Raw genomic sequence first — 21,608 nt, 5'->3', positions numbered from 1 at the left:
TACCCATAGGGGGCGGTGTTTGTGCCTTGTGTCTATAACCCCTATATTAGGCAGTGCCACCCCGACCCCCCTCAGTTTCTTCGCCCTGAATGTCTAGGGGAAGACTCCAATGCCGAGGGGATGGAGGGCAGGTTGTAGAATACACGTCTCCATCACATCTCAAAGAACCACAGTTAAAGTAAGTAACCATTTCTTCTTTGAGTAGATGCAGATGTGTATGCCCAGTAGGTGACTTACAAACAATATGCCCGTCCGGAGGTGGGGCTCAGAGTCTATCTGAATAAGGATTGCAGGACTGCTTTTCCAACATTAGTGTCTCCTCTGGAACAATCACGTAATGGTCTGTAAATGTATGGATGGATGGCCACCTGCAAGTGTCCAATATGAAAATATAACTGAGGAACACAACCAATGGTGCCTGTGCTCTCGTGGAATGAGCCCATATCCGCTGAGGAATCATAGCTGGTGCTATCTCATTCACAGTCTAGATACAAGACATTATCCGTCTGGAGATAGCCTATGCAGACACCACTTGTCCCTTGATGCAGTCCACATAGGATACGAACAGGCCAGGTGAAGAATGAAACAGTTCAGTCCTATTCAGTGTCTAACATTTGGAAGTGTTGCTCCTAAGGGGAGGAATGCAGCTTAGGGGAAAATACAGATAAATACACCACCCACAACTGAGACACCACATTGGATAAGAACTTCGGGTGTGGCTGGATCATTACCTTGTCCTTGGAAAACTGTGTGTAAGGAAGCCCCAGAGGCAATGACTACCAAGAATGCAGTTTTCTGAGACAGGAGGGGCAATGGGCAGGAAGCATGAGGCTCAATGGAAGTCCCATAAGAGCTGCTAAAACAGTGTTAAGGTCCCACAAGGGGACTGGCCCTCAGATCAGAGGGTACAGGTGGAGAAGTCCTTTTAGAAATGTCATCACCATGGCGTTGGAAGAAACTGATTTCCCTTGAATAGGTGGATGAAACATGGATATTGCTGCCAAGTGCACTCTCAGAGATCTGAGTGCCAAGCCCGATTTCTGAAGGTGAAGCAGGTACTCCAAGATGTGCTGGATGGAAGTCCCTGTTCTTCCACTTTGCCAATTAGGCTGTCCAAGGGAAGGTTTCCTACTGCTAAGTAGAACCTGTTGGACAGCCTTCAAGCAATGCTCCTCCTCTTCATTCAGCCACGCAGCAGCCACGCCATAAGGTGTCGGAGCTGATCGCCAGATGCAGAATGCAGCCATAGTCCTGCGTGAAGAGGTTGGGAAGGAGATGCAGTGGCATGGGAGGCTGATCTGACAGACCAAGGAGGCCTGAAAACCAACAATGTCTTGGCCATGCCAGGGCAATCAGGATGAGCCTGGCTTGATTCACCTTGAACTTGGCAATGATCTAGGAAATGATTGGGACAGGAGGGAAGGCATGTAAGAGAGTCGACTGCCAGCTGCAGTGGAAAGTATCAGAGAAAGAGAGAGCCTGGGCTGAGACCCTTCCCAAGAGCAGAATAGGTGACACTCCTTATTTTCCCTCATTGCAAACACACAGATCATGGGGATGCCCCATACTGCGAAAACAATCTGAAGGACACTCCTTCAAGGGACCATTTGTGGCTCAGAGAGAAAAACCTGCTGAGACACTTCACAAGATGGCTCTGCACCCCTGGCAAGTGGACAGCTACCAGGGCGATGTTTTCTTTGATGCAGAACTGCCATAGATTGATTGGCTCTAGGCAGAGCAATCTGGAGTGGGCTCCCCCTTGTTTGTTCATATAGTATACTGTGGTGGTATTGTTGGTGAGAAAGTGAACCACTGAATGCCTGATGTGGTCCTGGAAGGCATGACACACATTAAAGATAGCCTGAAGCCCCAATACATTGATGTGGAACGAGGCTTCCTGTTCCAACCACAGGCCCGACACCCTCAACAAGTCCAAATGTGCCTCCCCAACCCAGAGGGATGATTGTAAACCACTCATTTGATGGGGGGAACAGAGTGAAAGGAATTCCTTGGCACATGTTGCATGGGGACTCCCACCAATGTGGGGACTCCAGGACCAGTGGAGTAAGGTGAACCAACCAGTCCAGAGATGCAAGGTAGGGCTGTAAGCCATCTTGAGCCACATCGGAAGAGGGTGAAGACGCAACCTGGCAAACTAGACCACCTGCGTGCAACTGGACACATGGCCCCAAAGGCTCAAAAGACACGCAAACTGCCATGGAAGGTTGTGATTGTAAACTGAGACACATTTGTTAATTGCCCGGAAGCAGTCACTCAGCAAAAACACCCTCAACTTTGTGGAATCTAACAGGGCCCCAATGAATTCCATTTATTGAGTGGGAGCCAAGGTTGACTTTGTGGTGTTTAGAATGAGTCCCAATCTGTTGAGTAAATGGCATGCGGTGTTGACATGGGCAAGAACCTCCTCTCTGGACCTTCCCCCCAACAACTGCTAATCAAGGTAGAGGAAGATGTGGATTCCCTTCCTCCTGAGGTACGCCATGACCACTGCCATATATTTGGTGAAAACCTGGGCTGCAGGGATGTGGGGAGGAAAAGAGGCCAAATGAAAGAACTATGTACTGACAATGGCATTCTTCTGCTAAGAAGCAAAGAAACTTCCTGTGACTTGGTAGAATGGCCACAAGAAAACAAGCATCCTGAAGAGCAGCAAACCAGTCTCTCGGAGGTGGAGCAGGGCAGATAGTTAAGAGTGTGAATATGTGGAACCTCACATATCTGATGAATTTGTTGAGTCCACAAAGGTTGAGGACAGGCCTCATTCTGCCCTTGGATTTTGGTATCAGGAAGTACCAGGAGTAGACCATGACACTGGTGTTCTCGCGGCACTTTCTCCACTGCTCCCACCATTAGCAGACAGCTGACCGGCTCCAAGAGCAGTATATCATGAGAGGGGTCCCTGAAGAGTGGGGAGGGTGCGTGGAGAGAAACTGGATGGCATAGCCTGATCTTACAGCTGTCAGAGGTAATGGAGACCCAGGCATTATAAAAGCAGACCAGCCTGTCCCCAGTGGAACAGGGGGTGGGAGGCAATGAGGGTGGAAGAACAACTGTAACAGGGCTCTGGATCAATGAGTCAAAATGGGCACTTAACAGGTGTCAAAGAAGAGGGAACAGCCCAGCCAGGCCCTGAGCTCAAATGCTTCCTCTTGTGAGACCTTTCCCTCTTCCTGGGATAGTCTCACTGACTCAAGGAGAAGGGCTGCATAAAAGGATGCTGTGGTCTGTACAGTTGTTGCTGTGCCCTATAGTGGTGTCTCTGTGTGGGCAGTGTATGCACCCCCAAAGACCTTGCGGTAGCCCTGGAATCCTTAAAGGAAAGCAGAGTTTTCATCAGTCTTATCTTAAAACAAGGCCCTGCCATCGAAAGGCAAGTCTTCCGTTGTTTGATGGACATCCAGAGCGATCCCTGAGTTTTGGAGACTGGAAGCTCTCCTCATAGTAATCCCCAAGGACATCACTCTGGTCGAGGTGTCAGCAATATCAAGGGCGGATTGCAAAGACATCTTGGCCATCAAGCAGCCTTCAGTGACAATCACACAAGACTCATCACAAGACACTTCAGGCAACTGCTCCTCAAAATTTGGGCCATAGTCAACCAATTGAGAAGTCTATTGTGGACAGTAAAGCCTGATGGTTCACAATCCTCATCTGTAACTATGAGGAGGTGCATACCTTTCTGTCCAAAAGGTCCAAACGCTTAGAGTCTCTGTCTTTGGACATGGACTTGAACCTGTCCTGCCATGACCATCAGGGAGTTTGGGGCCAGATGGGAATAGACCCCCTTGGATCCCTGTATCAGCACAATATAGCACTTCTTCAAGCACTTGACCACTGCCAGTAACAAGACCGGTGTACCTCAAAGAGCACTCACAGGTTTGAGGAGCACCTCATTAATTGGGAGGGTCACCCTTCCAGGTCTGGAGAATGTCCATGCATTTATAGATATTCTCCTGGAGAAACTCCCCTTGAATTCAGAAGGATGTGGCCACCTGACATAAGAGGTCCTGATATGCCTTGTAGTCCTTCAGGATAGAAGGGCAGGATGAACCAGGCAGTACTGCATCATCTGGCGACAAGGACGATGCTGTTGGTTGAGCCATAGACAGGTCCTGATGCTGAGGTAGAGTCTCCAGATGAAGAGACTTTGTGGCTCCACAGGGAAGGGGAACTGTGGATGCCTGGGCTTGCTGCTGGTCTGCAGCCACCAACATCACATGAGCAGGTGATCTCGCCTTTGACTTGGATGCTGAGCTAGACCTCCAAGAGCGAGGAGATTTCCACTGAGCCCAAGGAGGCCACCGATAAGGGCAATGCATTGGTGGCCTGAAGGTGCTGGACCAAGGGCCTACATCCAGGCCTTGGGGCCCATGCCCACCCTGGTAGCTGTACTGGTCTACCAGTGACCTTTGGGCCTCCTCCAGCAAAGTGGACGAAGATCCCACTCTGAAACAGAGGAGTCCTGAGACCTCTGAGACATTGGGGTCAGGGAAAGAGCAACTCCAGAAGGACCAACAGGGGATCCCAACATATCCTTTGCCTCCAATTGAGATCGTCACTACTGGGTGCCACAGGCAAGGTCAGTGCTGGTTGCACAAAGCAGTAACCAGAGAGCCTGAGTGCCTTGACGTTGAGGAAAACCTCGTACCAAAGAGCCTGTCCCAGCTCTGGTGCCATGCCCATATCAACCAACCAGAAAGGTGGCGTTCCTGGTGCGGTGCTGAAGGGCCTGAGAGTTGGGCAGCAGCTCCAACTGGGGGGCCACTAAAGGCACCAGCCTTGCAAAGTCTTTGACCAGCAGTGATGATGGAACCAAAAGGCACAGAAGGTCCGCTACAGCCTGGTATGCTGACGTCACAGACACGGTCAGTACTGCCATCGCTCCAGTTGGTACTGGACTCAGTAGATGCCTGGAGGCCAGAACTGGAGTCAACAGTACGGGGTTTCTGCCCTTCCTGCTCTGTACCAGGGGAGGGAACAAGATGTACACATGCCATCCTGCGCACCAGAACCGTTCCCATGCCAGTTGGCGCTCTGCTTAGGGAAGGCAGAAGAGTTGCCCCGGGACAACTCTTCTTTGGTGCCAACAATGCAGAACGACTCCTGTGCCTCTTCGAAGTGGCCACTCTCCCAGAACAAGATGCAGCAGCACTTTCTGAGCCCAATGGCTATCTGTGGCCCAAGATAGGCCACTGTGTGGGCTCAGCCACATGGCTTGTTCAAGCAGGTGCTGTTTGAGGGCAAAGGACCTGCCCACCTGAGTCCTCTTCTTGATGATCTACAGATGAAGAGCACTCCTTAAGGTGGGCTTTGCCAAGGCAGAGCATAAGAACAGGCCATAGTGGGTCAGACCAAAGGTCCATCCAGCCCAGTATCCTGTCTGCCGACAGTGGCCAATGCCAGGTGCCCCACAGGGAGTGAATCTAACAGGTAATGATCAAGTGATCTCTCTCCTGCCATCCATCTTCACCCTCTGACAAACAGAGGCTAGGGACACCATTCCTTACTTATCCTGGCTAATAGACATTAATGGACTTAACCTCCATGAATTTATCTAGTTCTCTTTTAAATCCTGTTATAGTCCTAGCCTTCACAACTTCCTCAGGCAAGGTGTTCCACAGCTTGACTGTGTGCTGTGTGAAGAAGAACTTCCTTTTATTTGTTTTAAACCTGCTGCCCTAAGCACTGTGTGTGGTGTCACTGTTGGGAAACATCACTCCGCATGAAGGGCAATGCTTGAATCTGGGGAGGGCATCATGGGGGGGGCCAAGCACTAATACGCTACTTTTTTTTTTTTAACTAAACTAAAACTAACTCTTAACTATGCAGAGGATGAATGCAAGGTTGTGAAAACCACCATCACACAAGCTCTGACTCCAGCCGATGGTGATGAGAAGGAACTGAGGGGGACTGGGGCGGTGCCGTCTCATATTGCCAGGTGCTACCCTCTAAGGGTACTGCTAGCCAAAAGTCTCCGGCTCCAGTGTTTGGTGTGCACACACACCTGCCTGGAATATATGTCTGCAGCTCAAAGAAGAAATGTGCCGAGTGGGATTTTCGAACATGCCTATTAGGTCCAATATAGATCCACGAGGTGCCTATCTGCATCTTTAGGTGCCCAAATATTTTTGATAATCTGGCCCTAACTCTCTAATGACAATAGATGCTACAAAGTAAAGCTGTGTTGCATTGTATGCTTACTCCCTGAGAGGTGAAGTTGGTTCTACAGAACAAAGCAAGGTTTGGAAAACACAAATACCCTCTCACATCTTCATCTATATTCCCAAATGGAAACCTTTGTTCAGTGGCAAATTCATTTGGCTAAGAATTCCTTCCACAACCACCCTACAACCCTTTGATCTCTTCTGTACTTTATTTGTACTTCAGACCAACACTGAAAATGGTGGTGGGAGTTAATGTGGGCACCCCTGCTGTTTGTATTGCATAGATACTGCATAAAGAGTGGCTACATTGAACTGGAACACATTATTTAGTATGGCCAGAATGGACATACCCCATCAGATGAATGTTTTAAAGTATTTCAGGGATTCTCAGTCCTTTTCAGAGAGAGAACCACATCTTAACAGTGAGAACATCTCCTGGATTTCCCCTTATGCAAGATCTCCTCTCACAGACAACTGAATAACATCCTCAATAGCATGGAAAAGTAATGCTAGGAAAATAGTTCATGTGTTTTAAGTTTTTTCTCAAGGTGATCTAGCAACTTGGAACCAGGAGGAGATGGCAACACCACGCAACCAGCTGGTCTGCTAGGACACCCTACGGGGGCCGTTTGAGGCATGTCACACATGGAGGTGATACAGCCAGTGTCCCTTTAAAAATGGAAGTTGAAAGTTCAGACTGAAGCAGTGCAGCAATTTTTAAATAAATTCTTTGCTATTTCCTGCTGACTCTACCTTGCAAAGCTTGACTTTAAAAGACATATAGGCCCAGGACTAAGCTGGGACCAATTATTTCCTCTCTTAGCCTTGGCAAGAACAGATGAGTATGGCTTTATTTACACAGGAAGCAGTACAAAAACATGGCAGATGGGAACACAATTAATCGGCCCAATTTTCCAAAGTCGCTAATTAATTTGGATGCCTCAATATTTAGGTAATCAGTTGAAGTGAACAGGAGCTGTGGGAATGTAACGCCTCTGAAAATCAGATCTGTTAGTATTTCAAGTTGGGCATCCTACAATTAGTGGACAATTTCAAAAAGAATGATGGTTAAAAGTAACAGAAGACAGAAAACACTTACTGGTAATGTTGTGCGATTCCAAGTAGAAGCAGTGATGGGATCATGGATGTAGCTCCTTCGAGTAGATAGTTCAGATGCACTTAAGCTACTTTGGGTCCTTCTGAATTCTAATTCAGGAGTATTCCAAGAATTAATAGTGGCCCTGGACCTTCTTGAATTCTGCTCAAGTAAATGTATTCTTGCATTGGCCCCTTCCGTTTCAGAGAGGTCTGTAGATGACTTGCATGCCTTTGTACGAATGGAAGCTGTATTTTTTTCCACCTTGATTTGAGAGTCTTCCAAAGATTGTAATCCCTGCCTTGTCCTCCAAGAGCTTCTCAGAGTGATGTGTTTAGTCTCTGGTGAATCTGATTCTAAAGGCCCAGGGCTTTTCCAGCTGATTGTCTCTAAGGATGGCTCACAACTGTTCTTCTCAATGGGTTCAGAAGGTTTTATCATAATACTGCTTCTTGAGATTAGTGTTTCTGTCCTGTTTCTCAGAGCTAAGTCCCCAATTTTATCTGCCTCAGATAATTTCAGAGCAATATCACTCTTATTAATTGAGATCTCAAAGGGTGTGCTGATGTTGTTTGTTATGGTTGATAGCTCATTTGGAGTGACTCTAATATTGCTGGTAGAAGTATGTCTTTCCTTTGCTGCTTCATTTGTGTTGGTCCTTGTGTTGGCTGGCTCAGAGGGGAAGATTGTTATGCTGCTTGTCATTTTATTTGTCACAGTTTTGAAGAGAGATTTCTGTTTTTGAGAGTATTCTTCAGACCCAGCCCCTCCCATTACTTCTTTCATGTCCTTTTCAATTATTACAGGTTTAATGATGGCTTTTGATCTCAAAGCTTCTCTGGGGCTGAATGACCGTCTGGATTTCAATCCCACACTGGGGGCATCTGAAGATGTCTTTATGGATTTGTGGGGGTCATCTTCATTTCCAGTATTTTTATCATTTTCAAAGAGAGATGCTCTGAGACCTCCTCTGGAGCTTGAGAATTCTCTGGAACTGGGTTTTTTTCTCATCTCCAGTTCTGACTCAGTAGTAGCATTGGTGCTTTTACCCATCTTCTCATCTGTACTAAGTTTTTCATAGCTAGCTGGTTTGATGGCTTTGGATCTCAAAGATTCAGATTTTATGCCAACATTTGTCTGACCTGTAACTGATGGTGCAGATTGGTCCATTCCTTCCTTACCTTGACTTGTGAGAATCTGTAAAATGTCTTCTTGACTTCTTGAGTTGTTTGAATACTTTAATAAAGTTGGGGACTTTGTATTTTCATGAAAAGTGTCTGTAAATTCTCTTTCTTGGGAGTTTATTGTTCTTTTAGATCTCCCTTCTGGGACTGTCTATGAGATAAACAGAGACTGTTGCTGCTTCTGCTTTAGAGCTGGTGGATTCAGCTGCTAACATCTGAGAAGAGATATGGTATCTATATGATGAAGCTATTTCATTCGATGGTGCATGATTATTTTTCATAAAGGGTATCTCTACACATAGATCAGACATCTCTGCTTGGCTTATTTTCATCTTTTCAGTCAAAGATACAGTCATTTCTCCTTTGCTTGATTTTTCCTCAAGTGCATCAGAGTTACCTTGGCAAACATCACTATATGTCTGAGATGGCTTTTCAATCTTGGTCTTCAGTCCACTTTCATTCCCAGGTTTGGAAGATGCTTTCCAAGATTTGTGCTCATGTGCAGCCGGTGGGTATCGACTCAGCACAGATGGCTGCTCTCTCGATTTCTTCACTTCATTTTGTGGGGCACCACTATCTTTCTGCATAGATAAATATGTAGCAACTGCTGATTTGTCTTCCATTCTTTTTGTATCACTAATCATGGTGTCTAGTAGAACAGATGTAGTAGATGCCTTTGCCGTTTTCCTAGTAATTAAACTTGGACTGGGAACTTGCTTGCTGCTTGTGGTATAATTGTCATTATTGGAAGAGAACTCTCTGTTCCGTGTTCTCTCCCGTCTATGCTGAGGTGAAAGCTCCCGTGACTTGTGTTTTGAAATTGCCAGCTCAGCCGTGTTACCTCTGTATTTAGGTCTGTCATGTCTAATTCTGCTGAGAAAGCTCATTTCTTCACTTTCCACCTCACCATTCTCCATATCCTTTTGTTTTTTAATTTGAATTTGAATTTCTTCCAATTGACCAGTCAGGAGCTTGTTTTTATTCTGTTCACTCAGATAACTATCTTGCAGGTCATTATTTTTGGCTTTCATTTTTTTAAGTTCTTCTTCTAAAGATTCAAAATGTTTAATTTGAGTTTTAAGTTTCTCAATTTCTTGGTTGAGATCTTTCACTTTGTTGTCTTCTTGATTTTTATTCTTTTGATTTTCTGATTTATTTCTGGTTTCATTTTCTACATGCTTTAGATAATCCAAGCTTCCCTTTCTTCTGGCTTCTTTAGAGGGCAAAGCAGATGTCAAGTCATCTTCAATTCTCAGATCATTTCTCTCCAGAAGACTATTTGATGATCTTTCTAGCAGGTTTGATGCATTTCTAGTTTGATCTGCCCTATTTAGTTTGTTGTTTTGTTCTAGTTTTTGTGTTAGCTCCTGGATTAATTTTTCATTCTGCTTTTCTCTTTCATTGAAGTGTTTTCTTTCACTAGCAAAGCTCAGTGTTAAAGATTTCAGCTTTTCTAACTCACTTACTAAACTACGTTCAGTTTTATCCAGTCTGTCTTCAGATGCTTCAAGTTCTTTTACTTTCATCCTAAGTATTTCCAACTCTGTAGATATTTTTTTGGTCAAATTTTTTTCTTCATTAAGGCTCAGACACAGCTGAGTACAATCATTCTTGCTCCTGCCGAAAGCTTCCTCTAGTTTTTCCAGTTCTGCCATTCTTTTCTGAAGCCGTTCAATTTCTGATTTAAGTTCTCGAGTGAGGCTTTCCTCCCCCTCCAGTTTTTCCTTCATCAGCTGACAGAGCTCTTCAGCTTTTTTTATTTCTTCATCCTTGCCTTCAATTTTCAGCACTCTTTTTCTCAGAGCTTCTACGTCAGCAAGCATACTAGAATTGCTGCCTTCTGCCTGGATAACTTTGTCCTGAAGGTCAAGAAGCTCATCCTCCGCTTTCTGGAGATTTTTTGTTGCTTCTTCCAGTTCATCAAGACGACGGCCAAGACTTTGTAACTTGAATCGAAGATGGCGATTTGAAGTCTCCTTATAACCTGTAAATTCTGCCATTTTTATTTTTTGTTCTTGGGTTCAATTTTCCTCAGTTTGGATCAAAGGAGTGATTTTAAACATGTCAGTTTCTCCTTGAATCCTGCAGCTTCTTTGACAGAGACAATTTTAGCCTGAAAGAAGAAAACAAAGTGAGTACAGGAGGGTAGAAAATGTTTGTTTCTTTTGTATAATTTCTTCTTTCATTAAACATGTTTCTGAAAGCTATAATTCAGATCATAAGGAACGACACAGTGGAAAAGATCAGTGGTCCATTTAGTCTAGTAATACAGCGTACTGTCCCCAACAGTAGCCCACCACTGGTCGGTGGGAGAAACGAATACCCTCCTAACCTCAATTAGGCAGACAGCATGTATGTGTATCCACTCAGTGCCCCTCCAAGATTGGTTAGTGCTGTTTCTGTGCGTGCGTGCTCCTCTGTGACTGGTTAGCTGTGTGCATATGCACACATTATAGATCTCTTCACAAAACTATTCCATTAGCAATACTTCACTTCAGAGAAATGTGCACTTCTCAGGCAAACCCTTATCAGACAGAGAATCAATAACCATAAACTAGAGATGGAAACTGGAAGACACAAAGTACATAAAAAGAGGAACGATGGTTCAACACCACAACAGAGGAGAGGCTAAAATAACTGGACACTGCCTATACCAGTATCCAAAATACAGGCAAGAAATTTCCTCAAATGATCAGGAATTCTAAAACTTTTCATGAAAAGGCAACAAGGAACATCTCTGCCTGAGTCTGGCAGAAAGGAGATGGCAAAGATGGCATTGCTCTGTGGAGCAACCTGCCTCTGGATCAGAGATGGACACAAAGGGGTTAACCCAAACACAGAGGTTGGATATTTTGCAAGTTAAATCCAGAACAGATTAAAATCTGGTCCTGGGCAATGGCTGATGGATTGCATTTGCCTCTGAGGGATACCCTTTGGCAACACCTAGATAGTTTGCAATGGCAATAAGGAGTAGAATCTGAGTGCACCCCAAGCCATGGGTGGGTGAAGAGGGAAGAGGGAGAGGAGTTGCTGAATTTCTGCTGGAACTTGATGAGTAGTGTTTGTGTGAGCTGAATTCCTTACTGAATCCACAGCGTATATGCGGGGATTGCCAGTATTGTAGCAGAGATGACTGACTTGCCACTCAGCAGCTGTCTCTTGGGAAGAACTGCCCCGGTCAGAATTTCCTAGGTTTTCAAAGATCAGGGAACAGAAAAAACAAAATATTCCCAGAATTTTTCTAATGCAGCTGTGTCATTGATCTATCTGCAAAACTGCCAGCCAGTATGCAAGCCTGCTGCCATCTACTGGAGACAGGAAACAAATGCAGAATGAGAGTTAAAACTCAGGATTCTGCATTTGTAGGGAGAAAGCCTCAAATCCATTTCCTTGGGCATCTAGAGGAGAACAGGGAGAGCTCAGATTTAGACCCCATAACATCACACAATTCTGGAGCCTCAGTAACTCGACAGGGCTCATTGATGGTGACTGAGATCAGACCCAGGAAACACGGATGCTGCTGGTAGGTTCTGGGAGTGTAATGCCAGTTAATTCTGGAGTCTATGTTTACCTTCACCAGAAGGAATTGGCGGGATGTCAGGTGCTCTGCTGCGAGCTGCTCTCAGCCCCAAGGCCCAGGAGAGGGGTTCTCTCAAATGCTCACTCCCATCTCTGGTGTGTCCAGTAATAACAAGCAGCTATTTGAAAAGGACAGACAAGTTCTAGAGCCCCCCCCGCACATCCCCAGCTGACATTTGCAATCCCATAGAGATCTTTTCAACATCAATGCTCCTTTTTTCATTTTAAAACAACTTTATGCTCAGCCAGGCGGTTGATGACCAACTGCCAAGCCGTGTACATGGGAAATGTGTAAGTGCTTCCTCTCTAGGGAGCAGAGTAGTGATGGGAATACTTATGGCAGCCCTGTCCACTGCAGCCTCATCTCAAGTTGAGACAGGGACCGCTGGTCAAAGGATCGGATATCCTCCTCTTGCTGTTTGTATTAGTTCCTCGGGAACCTGAGCCTGAAGTGACTCTCCCATCAAACAAGGTAGAGAGGCATCTGAGGGGCTAATACAGCCAGAGGAGAGGAGGATTTCAGTTCCTTTGACCTACAACCCTTGCTCAGCCTGTAGCATTCCTGTTAATGTTCCCTATAGAGGAAGCACTTAACGAGTTTCCTATTTCACAGAGCCAAGAAGGGAAGAGCAGGATGTGAGGAGGAGACTGCAGTGCCTGACATGAAGCCCTTGACAGGAGGTGACTCATTTCCTGTAGGGCAGAGGGGTGTTTAATGCAAACACAGTCACCTGCCAAGCAGGCCCCTTGCTGAAGGAGATGGGGGGGGGGCAGGGCAGTTATGCTGCCACCTCACACACCAAGTGACAGAAAGTAGTAGCAGCAAATCATCATCATCATGGCAAATCCCCAAAGGAAGGTTCCTCCTTGCAAGAAAATTTAACAAAAGCTAAGGTCAGTTGTGTGGCATGCAGGGGTCAAGCTGGGCGAGACACCTCCGGTTCAGTGCCAACCCCCGCCATGTCACCATACACAGCTTACGGGCTGCTGCTCTCCTAGCCCAGATTCCCTTTTCCTGTCTATTGTTTGGGATATGCTGCTCGCAGGCCAACAGCGGGTGGAAAAGCAGGGGAGAGTTCAGCACCAGACAAGAGCCTCTGAAGAAATGTCATTAGAACTGCACCCGATGGGCTAAGGGAGCAGCCAAGAGGCTCCCTGCTGCCCAGAACTGCACCCAGGAGCTCTGAGGCAAAGAGGTGGCTGGCAGTTGTGCTTAACATTTAACTCCACATCAGTGGCCATTCTGTACCTGAACTGCGCTGCTGCAGGGAGCCTTGACCAGCCCCAGACCCTGCCAGGGAACAGCAGCAGCTGTCTCTCAAACCTGCCTGCAGAATGTCATTTGTGAACGGTGACTAGGATCACATTTGGTACATTTGAACAGTGCCTGCTCACAGCTTGACATGCAGGCTGGAGCCAGCATAACAAGTGTCCACTGCATAGACTGCTCCTCCCTCTCTGTGGGACAGGGCTGCCTGAGTGAGCACCCTTTGGGGAAATATGGGGTCACCTCAGGGAGCTTAACACAAGGAAAAATGTTTAGTTTCTGGTTGGGTTTCCACTGGTTCTGGAGAAGCCACCGCAGCTCTTCAGGCAGTTTTGCATCAGTCAGGGGCCGCTTCCCAGGCTCTCTTATCTGTAAAGCATTTGCCAGGGGAAGTGCTAGGGTGGCTTGAAACCACACTCTGTGTTGGGGTGAAGAGGCATCACCATTGATTCATCCAGAACTCTTCCTGGTGTGGCTGCTTCCCCACTCTTTGCAAGGCTGCAGCAAAGGAGCACCTGGGAGACTGCATCATCACCAGGAAAAGGCAGGTCTACGTGATTGGGGACTCCTTACTGAGAGGGATAGACAGGTCTGTAACCAGATCTGATCCAGAGAACAGAAGGGTGTCCTATCTGCCAGGGGCTAAGATATGGGATGTGGACGCTGAAGAGGATCCTAACGGGAGCGGGAAAGAATCCATTCATTGTCTTTCATGTGGGAACAAATGATAGTTAGATTCTCGCTGGAATGTATCAAGGGAGACTATGCCAGACTAGGGAAGATGCTTAAGGAAATCGAGGCTCAGGTGATCTTCAGTGGAATTCTGCCTGTTCCTAGAGAACAGCAACAAAGGTGTGACAAGATTATGATGCTCAACAGATGGCTCAGGCAGTGGTGCTATAAGGAGGGCTTTGGGATGTATGGCCACTGGGAAGCATTCATGGACAGAGGACTATTCTCTCAGGATGGACTTCACCTGAGTAAGGAGGGAAGTAGACTTCTAGGATGAAGGATGGCACAACTAATTAATGCATCCGATGAAGTGAGCTGTAGCTCACGAAAGCTTATGCTCAAATAAATTTGTTACTCTAAGGTGCCACAAGTACTCCTTTTCTTTTTACAACTAATTATGACAGCTTTAAACTAGGAGTTTGGGGGAGATGGTTGCGAGATGTCCAGGTAATCTCCACCCCGGATTTTAACATTGAGGGGGAAGAAAACGAAGTAAGAAAGGATACAGCCATGGGTAAGAGAATGGACATAAGGAGGAAGGGCAGTGTAGATACCAGTCTAATAGGAGATACTGGCAGTAGAATGTCTGTGCCTAACAGGGTAAAGAATGTGAGAGAAGCCAAACAGCAAAAATTAAGATGTTTATACACTAATGCGAGGAACCTAGGTAACAAAATGGAGGAACTAGAGCTACTGGTGCAGGAAATGAAACCAGATATTCTAGGGATAACAGAAACATGGTGGAATAGTAGTCATGACTGGAGTACAGGTATTGAAGGGTATGTATAGTTTAGGAAAGACAGAAATAAAGGCAAAGGTGGTGGAGTAGCATTGTATATCAATGATGAGGTAGAATGTAAAGAAATAAGAAGCGATGCAATGGATAAGACAGAGTCTGTCTGGGCAAAAATCATAATTGGAGAAGAAAGCTACTAGAGCCTCCCTTGAGATAGTGCTTGGGGTGTGCTATAGACCACCGGGATCCAATGTGTTTATGGATAGAGACCTCTTTAATGTTTTTAATGAAGTAAATACTAATGGGAATTGTGTGATCATGGAAGACTAACTTCCCAGATATAGACTGGAGGAAAAAGTGGTAGTAATAATAATAGGGCTCAGATTTTCCTGGATGTGATAGCTGCTGGATTCCTTCACCAAGTAGTTGCTGAGCGGACAAGAGGGGATGCCATTTTAGATTTGGTTTTGGTGAGTAGTGAGGACGTCATAGAAGAAATGGTTGTAGGGGACAAGCTTGGTTCGAGCCATCATGAGCTAATTCAGTTCAAAGTAAATGGAAGGATAAACAAAAATAGATCTCTGACTAGGGTTTTTTATTTCAAAAGGGCTAACTTTAAAAAATTAAGGAAATTAGTTAGGGAAGTGGATTGGACTGAAGAACTTGTGGATCTAAAGGCAGAGGAGGCCTGGAATTACTTCAAGTCAAGGTTGCAGAAACTATCAGAAGCCTGAATCCCAAGAAAGGGGAAAACAACTCATAGGAAGGAGTTGTAGACCAAGCTGGATGAGCAAGCATCTCAGAGAGGTGATTAAGAAAAAGCAGAAAGTCTATAAGGAGTGGAAGATGGGAGGGATCAGGAAGGAAAGCTACCTCATTGAGGTCAGAACATGTAGGGGATAAAGTGAGAAAGGCCAAAAGCCATGTAGAGTTGGACCTTGCAAAGGGAATTAAAACCAATAGTAAAAGGTTCTATAGCCATATAAATAAGAAGAAAACAAAGAAAGAAGAAGTGGGACTGCTAAACACGGAGGATGGAGTGGAGGTTAAGGATAATTTAGGCATGGCCAAATATCTAAACAAATACTTTGTTTCAGTCTTTAATGAGGCTAACAAAGAACTTAGGGATAATGGTAGAAGAGAGGTGGGCAAATTACGGACCGCGGGGCACATCCGGCCCGTAGGACCATCCTGCCCGGCCCTTGAGCTCCTGGCTGGGTTGGATGAGTCGGGGTTTCTGAGGGGGGCAGTCAGGGAGCAGAAAGTGGGAGGGGGCAGATAGGGGGCGGGGGGCCAGGCTGTTTGGGGGACACAGCTTTCCCTACCTGGCCTTCCATACAGTTTCACACCCCGATGTGGCCCTTGGACCAAAAAGTTTGCCCACCTCTGGAGTAGAATGACAAACGGGAATGAGGATACGGAGGTAGATATTACCACATCCGAGGTAGAAGCCAAACTCGAACAGCTTAATGGGACTAAATTGGGGGCGGCCCAAATAATCTTCATCCAAGAATATTAAAGGAACAGGCACATGAAATTGCAAGCCCATTATCAAGAATTTTTAATGAAACTGTAAACTCAGCGGTTGTACCATATGACTGGAGAATTGCTAACAGAGTTCCTATTTTTAAGAAAGGAAAAAAAAGTGATCCGGGTAACTACAGGCCTGTTAGTTTGGCATCTGTTGTATGCACGGTCTTGGAAAAATTTTTGAAGGAGAAAGTAGTTAAGGACATTGAGGTCAATGGTAATTGGAACAAAATACTACATGGTTTTACAAAAGGTAGATCGTGCCAAACCAACCTGATCTCCTTCTTTGAGAAGGTAACAGATTTTTTTAGACAAAGGAACAGAGGATCTAATTTACCTCGATTTCAGTAAGGTGTTTGTTACGGTTCCACATGGGGAATTATTAGCTAAATTGGAAAAGATGGGGATCAATACGAAAACTGAAAGATGGATAAGGAACTGGTTAAAGGGGAGACTACAACAAGTCATACTGAAAGGTGAACTGTCAGGCTAGAAGGAGGTTACTGGTGGAGTTCCTCAGGGATTGGTTTTGGGACCAATCTTTTTATTACTGACCTTGGCACAAAAAGTGGGAATGTGCTAATAAAGTTTGCAGATGACACAAAGCTGGGAGGTATTGCCAATACAGAGAGGGACCGGGACATCATACAGGAAGATCTGGTTGACTTTGTAAACTGGAGTAATAGTAATAGGATGAAATTTAATAGTGAGAAGTTCAAGGTCATGCATTTAGGGATTAATAACAAGAATTTTTGTTATAAACTGGGGACGCATCACTTGGAAGTAACAGAGGAGAAGGACCTCGGAGTATTGGTTGATCACAGGATGACTATGAGCCGCCAATATGATATGGCTGTGAAAAAAGCTAATGCGGTCTTGGGATGCATCAGGCGAAGTATTTCCAGTAGAGATAAGGAGGTGTTAGTACCATTATACAAAGCACTGGTGAGACCTCATCTGGGATATTGTGTGCAGTTTTGGTCTCCCATGTTAAAGAAGGATGAATTCAAACTGGAACAGGTACAGAGAAGGACTACGAGGATGAGCCGAGGAATGGAAAACCTGTCTTAAGAAAGGAGACTCAAAAAGCTTGGCTTGTTTAGCCTAACCAAAAGAAGGCTGAGGGGAGATATTATTGCTCTCTATAAATATATCAGAGGGATTAATACCAGGGAGGGAGAGGAATTATTTAAGCTCAGTACCAATGTGGACACAAGAACAAATGGATATAAACTGGCCACCAGGAAGTTTAGACTTGAAATTAGATGAAGGTTTCTAACCATCAGAAAGAAAAGGAGTACTTGTGGCACCTTAGAGACTAACCAATTTATTAAAGCATAAGCTTTTGTGAGCTGCATCTGATGAAGTGAGCTGTAGCTCACAAAAGCTTATGCTCTAATAAATTTGTTAGTCTCTAAGGTGCCGCAAGTACTCCTTTTCTTTTTGCGGATACAGACTAACATGGCTGCTACTTTGAAATCTAACCATCAGAAAAGTGAAGTTCTGCCTGTCAAGGGAAGCACTGGGGGCAAAAAACATATCTGGCTTCAAGTCTAAGCTTGATAAGTTTATGGAGGGGATGGTATGATGGGATACCCTAATTTTGGCAATTAATTGATCTTTGACTATTAGCAGTAAATATGCTCAATGGCCTGTGATGGGACACTAGATAGGGTGGGATCTGAGTTACTACAGAGAATTCTTTCTTAGGTGTCTGGCTGGTGAGTCTTGCCCGAATGCTCAGAATTTAGCTGATTGCCATATTTGGGGTCGGGAAGGAATTTTCCTCCAGGGTAGATTGGCAGACGCCATGGGGGTCTTTCACTTTCCCCTGCAGCATGGGTCACGGGTCACTTGCTGGAGGATTCTCTGCACCTTGAAGTCTTTAAGCCACAAGTTGAGGACTTCAATAGCTCAGACATAGGTTGGGGTTGTTACAGGAGTGGGTGGGTGAGATTCTGTGGCCTGAGTTGTGCAGGAGGTCAGCCTAGACAATCATAATAGTCCCTTCTGACCTTAAAGTCTAAGTCAGAAAGTCTATGCTCTCACCAAGGTGCAGACAAAGCAATTTTTTTTAATAATAAAAAAAATGGATTTTTAGGCGGAGAAGCCCTGCTGGGTCATCTAGTTCCCTGGGACCAGTCCAGTTTTGTTCCTACAGGATTTTTTTTTAGTGCTTTCTTCAGTCTTCTCTTAAAGGAAAGATATTACCGCCTCACAGGCCTACATCAGTAAACGTTTCCTGATATTCTCCCTAAATAGTCCCTCTTTCCATGGATTTTAATGACATCTCAATCAGAATGGATCTCCTGGTCTAAGCTCCTGCACAGCACAGACCAGAGGATTTTACTCAAGGGTTCTTGCATTAAAGCAAATAACTTGTGGTTGCGCTACAGCGGCATTTTCCAAAACGCAGCAGGGCTAGGCACTTCCACAGCCATTGCAGAGTGACGACAACTGTTCTCCAGAATCTCAGTTTTCATTAAATATGCTAGAACCAGATTTACAAAGGTATCTAGGCACCTAAAGATACAAATAGGCAATTACTAGAACATTCAAAGGGTCTAAGTGAGTTAGGTATATAACTCCCATTTATTTCAGCAGTTATGCATCTAAATACCTTTGAGGATCTTGGCTTGGAACTGTTCTGGTTCTGAAGAAAACTTTCAAAACATTACCCAGGTATAACCAATACAAAGACGTCTGCTTGAAGGCTTGTCTACACACACAAACTGGAACCCGAACGACTCAATCAGTTGTAATTCACACCATTAGTTACTCCAGTGCAAATCTGTGTGTGGATTTTGGATTAAGAGTGCCCTCTTTTGATTTACATTGATTTTTAACCTTCACTGCCTAAAAAAAGAAAAGAAGTACTTGTGGCACTTTATAGAGAAACAAATTTATTTGAGCATAAGCTTTCGTGAGTTACAGCTCACTTCATCGGATGCATTCAGTGGAAAAAAATGAATGCAACCGATGAAGTGAGCTGTAGCTCATGAAAGCTTATGCTCAAATAAATTTGTTAGTCTCTAAGGTGCCACAAGCACTCCTTTTCTTTTTGTGAATACAGACCAACACGGCTGCTACTCTGAAACCTACCTAAAAAAGTACGTCCTATTCTTAATTTGAATGTGTCTAGCTTCAACTTCTGAGCACTGGATTTTATTGAATTTTTGTCTGCTAGCTTAAAAACTCTTCCATCATAAAATAATGATGAAATACATCCAACCCCAACAATAACTAAGGAGGATGTTAACAGCATTAACTAAAGATAAAGAAACTGCAAACTAAGCAGCCATAATATAAAAGGATTACTAACTGGTTACAAGACAGAACAAAGGGTATGAATAAGTGATCAGTTTTCACAATGGAAAGAGATAGGGCTCCCCAAGGATCTGTGCTGTTAAACTTATTCATAAATGACTTGGTAAAGGGGGTAAACAGGGAAATAGTAAAGTTTTCAGACAATACTAAATTTCTCAAGATAGTTAAGTCCAAAACTGACTGGAAGAGTTACAAAGGAATCTCATAAAACTGGGTGACTGAACAACCAAATGAGAGATGAAAATCAATGCTGGTAAATGCAAAGTAATGCACATTGGAAAACATAATCCCAACAATACATACAAAATGATGGGGTCTAAATTAGCTGTTACCACTCAAGAAAGAGCTCTTGGGAGTCATTGTGGATAGTTCTCTGAAAACATCCACTCAATTTGCAATGGCAGTCAAAAAAGATAACAGAATGTTAGGAACATTTAGGAAAGGGATAGATAATAAGACAGAAAATATCATAATGCCACTGTATCAATCCATGGTATGTCCACACCTCAAATACTGTGTGCAGTTCTGGTCGCACCATCTCAAAACAAGACATAATAAAACTGGATGTCAAGAAAGGAAACAAAAAAAGATTTGGGGTATAGAACAGCTTCCATATGAGGAGAAATTAAAAAAACTGGGTTTTTTCAATTTAGAAAAACGACTAAGGGAGGAAATGATATCGGTCCATAACATGATGAATGATATGGAGAAAGCAAGTAAGAAAAGTGTTATCTGTCCATTCACATAACACAAGAACCAGGGGTCACCCAATTAAATTAATAAGCAGCAGGTTTAAAATAAACCTAAGGAAGTACTTCACACAATGCACAGTCAACCTGTGGAACTTGTTGCCAGGGAATGTTAGAATCATAGAATATCAGGTTAGGAAAGGCCTGCAGGAGATCATCTAGTCCAACCCCCTGCTCAAAGCAGGAACAATCCCCAATTTTTGCCCCAGATCCCTAAATGGCCCCCTCAAGGATTGAACTCACAACCCTGGGTTTAGCAAGCCACTGCTCAAACCACTGAGCAAAGAACATGTCAGGAGTATGATTTGAACCTACACCTCCATATGGAGACCAGAACACCCAGTTGAGGGTGTTGTGAAAGCCAAAAGTATAACTGGGCTCAAAAAAGAATTAGATAAGTTGGTGGAGGATAAGTCCATCAATGGCTATTAGACATGATAGTCAGAGATGTAACCCTATGGTCTGGGTGTCCCTAAACCTCCATCTGGCAGAAGCTGAGACTGAGGACAGGGGATGGATCACTCGATAACCTGCCCACTTCTGTTCACTCCCTCTGAAACATTTGGCACTGGCCACTGTTGGAAGACAGGATACCATGCAAAATGGACCACTGGTCTGAGCCAGTATGGCCATTCTTATGTTCTTATTATACACTTTAAAATCAGAAAATCAGGTAACTTGCACCCAAGAGTTTTAAAAGAGTTGGCAAAGGAACTTTCTGAGCCATTGATGTTAATATTTAATAAAACTTTCAGAATGGTAGCCGTGTTAGCCTGTATCAGCAGAAAGAATGAGGAGTACTTGTGGCACCTTAGAGACTAACAAATAAATTTGAGCATAAGCGTTCGTGGGCTAAAGCCCCCTTCATCAGATGCATGTAGTGGAAAATACAGTAGGAAGATTATCTCTCTCTCTCACACACACACACACACACACACACACACACACCATGAAAAAATGGGCATTGCCATACCAGCTCTAATGAGACTAATTGATTAAGGTGGGCTATTATCAGATGGAGAAAAAAAACTTTTGTAGTGATAATCAGGATGGCCCATTTCAAACAGTTGACAAGAAGGTGTGAGTAGCAGTAGGGGGAAAATTAGCATGGGGAAATAGTTTTTAGTTAGTGTAATGACTCATCCACTCCCAGTCTTTATTCAAGCCTAATTTAATGGTGTCCAGTTTGCAAATTAATTCCAAAATTACTGTTTCTCGTTGGA

General features: G+C 44.5%; 1 protein-coding gene across 1 annotated transcript in view; it reads right to left on the bottom strand.

Annotated features, from left to right (window-relative positions):
* Positions 1–21,608, bottom strand: part of LUZP1 (leucine zipper protein 1) — a 75,672-nt gene that overhangs the window by 20,408 nt on the left and 33,656 nt on the right. Inside the window, 2 exon segments of the mRNA XM_043506235.1 lie at positions 7,285–8,610; positions 8,612–10,578. Of these exon segments, the coding sequence (XP_043362170.1) occupies positions 7,285–8,610; positions 8,612–10,465 (3,180 nt within the window). The 5' untranslated portion in view covers positions 10,466–10,578.

The sequence above is a fragment of the Dermochelys coriacea genome, chromosome 19 (assembly GCF_009764565.3).
Source record: "Dermochelys coriacea isolate rDerCor1 chromosome 19, rDerCor1.pri.v4, whole genome shotgun sequence".
NCBI lineage: Eukaryota > Metazoa > Chordata > Testudines > Dermochelyidae > Dermochelys > Dermochelys coriacea.
Note: the sequence above shows the minus strand (reverse complement) of the source record. Positions and strands in the feature narration are given on the sequence as shown.